The sequence below is a fragment of the Magnolia sinica genome, chromosome 5 (genome assembly GCF_029962835.1).
Source record: "Magnolia sinica isolate HGM2019 chromosome 5, MsV1, whole genome shotgun sequence".
Taxonomy (NCBI): domain Eukaryota; kingdom Viridiplantae; phylum Streptophyta; class Magnoliopsida; order Magnoliales; family Magnoliaceae; genus Magnolia; species Magnolia sinica.
The window spans coordinates 105,103,864-105,109,607 of NC_080577.1; the positions used below are offsets into that span (position 1 = coordinate 105,103,864).

Genomic DNA, 5,744 nt, shown 5'->3' on the forward strand with positions numbered 1-5,744 from the left:
CGTAGTCTCTTTTCAGATCCGGCATTGCCTCATCGGAGACCTGCAGCCCTTCAATCTTTTCCTTAATTATAGCAGATTCATGAGCACGTTGAACTTCCAACTTGAATCTCCTGAAAATTGTTTGATCACGATCATTCTGCCAATTGGCCTACAGTAATCATAAAAAAGTGAAAATTAAACCAAAAAACAAGATTGCTGATATGATTTACATTCGAATTTGGACAAAAATTCCTGAGAAAGGTACTCTTTCCTGCATTAAACAACCTATAACATACCTAAAATTTTCCCAAGCTCGAATAGCCTCATCATATGATTTGTACGACTGGTGACTGCATCCTGAGTATTGATCAATCTACGCATGTGCATCCTCCCATCTGTCATACAAGCCTGAAACTATTCCTACAAAGACCATATAAAATTTCTTCATACCATCCTGAAAAAATAAACAACCACTATCAGACCTTCCTAATGTGAACTTTTTATAGCTTCGATAAACAGGACAGTAAATAAAATATTATAGCATAAATCACTGAATTATTTCTTATTTCTATGAAGAATAAATGGAAATCCTCCATGACATGAATAGTTGAATAGTCTCACCTCCTCAATTTTATGAATCTGATAAGTTGATATTAAATTCCATGAAAAAATTGAATCTGATATTTTCTGTTGTATCAACATTAATACGATCCTTGTTACGGATTTAAGCTTCATATAAGTCCAAAAATAAATAGAGGTATTTGAATTCATTCATCAGAAAACAGAACCGACAAGCATCATATATCACTATGTCCACTTCAAAAACAAACTAACATATCATCAACAAATTCATAGCACTTTCAGACCAATGAAATAACCACAACAGTCAAAATCTTCTAACAATCGATTATTCAAGCGTTCAGAGGTAGGTACTCTGTTGTACCTGAACATATGAATATCAAATAAAACCCATTTTAGTTAGATAACTGAGAAAACAGAATATCGAGTAAGATAGATCAAAGATTGTGTCACCATCAGTTAGATAAGTTTCGAGTAGACCCATATAGCAGATAGTTATGTACTCATCGAGTACCCAAAATATCCATCCAAAAACCACATTAAAATATACACACCACATAATAAAATAAAAGTTTAGTTGTTTAAGATGCCCAGTGCACCAAACGCAGAATTGTTTTAGATATGAGGATTGTGGTCAAGTAGTCTCTGGACTCACTCCTTCCTCCTCTCATGCCCCATTTTGATGAAAAAATCAGCATTAACTATATCTTCCTGCATCAACTGCGTAGCACGGACCTGATCCTCATGGTTGAGGCCTTCTACTTCCTCTAGTATACCCAAAAACTTCTGTAGTCGGGTCATAGTTTTGCCATGTACCATCGTTATGGTAAGAGTCCTGATAGCCTCAGCCATTTCTCCCATTTTGTCACCAATGTGCTCGCTTGGCTTACCCCTTCGCCCACGGGTCATGCCAGTTGTAGTGCTTTGACTATTTATAGACCCACGTTAGGTCTCCATAGATCCTGTATTGACCCTTTTTTGCCGTTGATGTGATCCCTCATTGGGATGAATTGTCGGACCACTATCGTCGTCACCATCTTCATTTGAAAATAGATGAACAGTTTCAGTCCCATTATCATCAGAATATTCATCAGAATCAAGGTCATCTCTACCGCGACGCCGGCCAAAAAGAGGAGATGAGTACGCTGTGCTTGCATAAGAGCCATGAGCGCAGTCATTTCCAAACATATACGTTAAATCATTATATCTGTCGATGTGTTTACCACGCACTCTCTGAGCATATGGGTGAGACTGCAAGGCCATATCAGTATATTATGACGCAGAAACTATAACAACACCTTTACACCGAATACGACCTCACAGATAAAGCATTAAATGGGTGATAATTGAAGAGTATAATAAAATTATTACTTACCTCAATGTAGATAGACCAGACATTATCCATAGTAACCACCATTTTTAGGTCGGCATCCCAGCCAAAACCACTGGCATTCAGTATATTCTTCACTGCCCAATAAAATCTCTTTAATGTACGGAGACGGTTAGAGATATATCTATTCTCTAACTCTACACCACATCTATTGAACATTTCAGTGATGGTAGCCTTATATGTTTCTGGCTTAAAGCCCATGTCACTTTTTCGACCCAGATTAACCTGCTCCACTAATGCATCTACCAATGCATTATCCATTAGTTTGCTCCATTAAATGTGCACTGATTTCTTACTTTCTCTACTCTTTAGAGTGCGAGTATTTAGACTGACCGGGGATGGAGCTGTTTGTATTGTTGAGAAGCTTTTCTTTGCCGGGGTACCGAAAATACTGCTTTGTGATGTCATACTCTTCTTGGGAGTGGTTGTACATTTTGAGAGGGATGCAGCCTGATTCTTATCTTTCCCCACCTTGTTTGAGCTCCGTAGGAAATTCATGTTACCTATGCATGCTCAGAACAGTCAATGGATCGATAATCTCATGATCCAACTAAAGTCATAAATTAAAGGTCCAAAGAAAAACATGGGGATTAAATCAGTGAGACCTGAAATATAAAACATGATAAGTGCTAGCATATAATGAAATCCATGTAAAGTATTCAAATATTCATAACAAACAAACCACCTAAGACCAAAAATTCAAAGAACAAAGTATCCAAGGTTACAATAATGCTGTTACATGAACAACACAAAACAGTCACTGAATTTAAAGAAAAATCAACGTCGCTGCCGGGTCCAAGGAAGGCTGTTATTTCACATTCTGTCCGCAATATCGTCCCTCTTTTTTGCTCATTCCTCTCTCGCGCGGTCTGTCACAGTAGACCCTGTGTGCTCTTCTTCAGCATTAGTGACGTTTATAGGAGATGGCGAAATCTCCTCAGTACTATCGCCACTATCTTCAACTGTTTCAACAAATCCATCTTCAGTACTAATACGGATGAAGTTATGCACAACACAACAAGCGATAACAATTTTCACTTGGGTTTTAAATTTGAACTATGGTGCTATACGGAGTATAGGAAATCGGCCTTTTAAAAGACCGAAACACCGTTCAATTACATTTCGCAGTTGGGCATGACGATATTTGGAGAGTTCTTTCTTATTATCAAGCTTCCTCCCTGTATGAAATTCATTCAAATGATAACGAACACCTCGATAAGGTACCATAAATCCAAGAGAATGGGTATATCCTGCATCGACAACATAATATTTTCTTACACAAAGCAATATGTAAATATTAAGCACCAGCAAAATCGCATCCTATATAACTATATTAAACTAACAACAATTATTCTTTACCATGAGGCACAAGACAATAATTAGGTCGACGAGTTAATGCATTTTACAACACACAATTGTCAGAGGCAGAACCATCCCAACCCGCTAGCACATATACGAATTTCATATCGAATGTACAGGCAGTCATTACATTCTGGGACAGGAAACATTTTCGATTTCGAAAAGTTGAACTTGCTTCTTTCGGCAAATAGGCCGGTATGTGGGTGCCATTGAGTGCACCAATGCAGTCCTACAAGCAACATAGTTTCTGACTTTTAGGTTGATATTAATGATGCAACAGTAAAATTGTATAGTAATTGTAAATTTCTATATTATATTACCTGAAAATATGGGCTCCACATTGGATTATCATATATCTCTTTCGGGATATGTAACTCGAGGAACTTGACATATTCTGGATAAAGGCCAATTACTACATCAAGAACTCTATTGAAGTGTCGACTCACGATTTCTCCAGAATGTGAAAACCGATGACCAATAACACGGTTTCACATGTTGTGGCCAATAGTATGCAAGAACATGATGACCTGTTCATCTAAACTGCATCTTCTTATATCGGACAACAAATTCTTATCTCTTAACAAAGAACAAGCTCGAAGAACTTATCACGACCCATTCGTAACTGTGCAAAACAGTCTATGTCGCTCTTCTTTATGATTCTGTTAATAAATCTATTTCTATATATTTAACACTCTCGAGGCAACGATTTCATACAATAACGAAGATAATATTCAACAGCTCCCATAACACATGCAGAGGCTGCAACTGCAGTTAATGTAGCTGCCATTTCAGTTTCGTTCAAATCACTATTGGAAGACTCCTCCCAGCTAGAGTCACCACTGTGAGACCCCATCGTTGAAAATGGTGTAGTGACCTGTTTCTATTTTATATTACCTTGCTTTTAGAGGTGTAACTAACAAAAAAAAGGTACAGAGATGCACTAACATTCATATATTTCCTTATAGAACATTAAAACAATTATTATAAGAAATATATTTCCTTGAAGAACATTAACACAATCGTTATAGGAGTAAATAACGGTATAACAGAAATCACGTTACAAGATTTCTACAGATTATTTCATTTTTTTTAAGATACATATAATCATTCAATCATAGTATAACCATTCTTATTCAAGCATAACACATGATAGAGTCGATGGTACCACATACATAATATGAAACAGTAATCGGTCAATCAACACAAGTAATATCAAATGCAAATGAAAAGCATATTAGTATAAGATACCACAATGACCAGTTTCATACACACATGTTAACAGATTTTAAATTGACAAGTACAAATAACTTTGATGATCAGCACACCTGCGAGACTGGACTACAGCAAAGGGCTACAATTAGACCTTGTTTAATTTTAAAATGATGGTTCAGTAAGGAAGAACGAACATGATCCTGGAGAATGTGTTAGGAAGATGAGGTATTTCACTGAAAATATAAGATTAAATTACAAATTTCATACAAACACGGATTATTTCTTAATATTAAGACACATTTATCTCAAATAATGCCTTCATATGTGCCAACAATGCCTTCATATGTGCCACATATGAAACATTTTTAATTCAGAACAAGATGATCGATCCATTACAGATCTCTGCAAAATTGAGATTAGAATATTACCTCCACTGTACTTTAGCAGCTGGGACTCACAAGACACCCAACAATATTTCAGAAAGAATGGGTTAATGGTGATTCACCGTCATTCAAGTTATTGTTATATATCCATTCTCGATATGGTTCGGATTACAGAAGTAGATCATAACTCCCAGTCCCTTTGACATGCACAAGTCATGTCACAGGTTACTGGAGGTGAATCCATCTGCTGATTTTTTGTAGATATGCAGTAATGATTCAATGGTACAGCGGGAGGGATAAATAATTTCGAAAGTATTGTATGGGTTGTGGGCATCGTAGTCGGGAGAGGAAATATGCCGTCTACTTCCCTATCAGATGTGAATGCAAAAAAAAATGGGTGATTCGTGCAATATATAGAGATTTCGCGGAAGAAGATGGAAGGGATAAGATCCTCCATAGAACGGGATGGTACCTCTCTTCCCCAAAATGCAACTATAGTTTATGATCCATACCCATCCTGAAAATGTCTCCATGCACTATACCTAGACCCGGTGGAAACCTGCACTAACAACACTGCTGTAATACGTGGAACGAAGGTGGATTAAGGGCAACTTCAATGGTGAGTCGACAATGATGCTATGCATAGACGACTCAATAACCATGACATGCTCAGAACATGCAATACCGCAACCTCTTCTAATCTCCGATCTGTTAGGTATCCACACCAACTTCTCAAGCAATGACAGTGAGGATGGAGAGATAGGGTGAGGGAGAGTTTACCAGAGAATGATGGTCCACAGGAATAAAAAAGCAGATTATTTTATTTTATTTTATTTTTGCAT

At 37.1% G+C, this 5,744-nt stretch overlaps 1 protein-coding gene across 1 annotated transcript; it reads right to left on the reverse strand.

The window, feature by feature from the left end:
• Nucleotides 1-1,503: 1,503 nt before the first annotated feature.
• Nucleotides 1,504-2,209, reverse strand: LOC131247135 (uncharacterized protein At2g29880-like). Its single transcript, XM_058247571.1, has 2 exons — nt 1,934-2,209; nt 1,504-1,809 (listed from the first exon to the last, which is right to left on the reverse strand). The coding sequence occupies exons 1-2, from the start codon at nt 2,207-2,209 to the stop codon at nt 1,504-1,506; spliced, it is 582 nt and encodes a 193-aa protein (XP_058103554.1).
• Between the last annotated feature and the right edge of the window lie 3,535 nt (nt 2,210-5,744).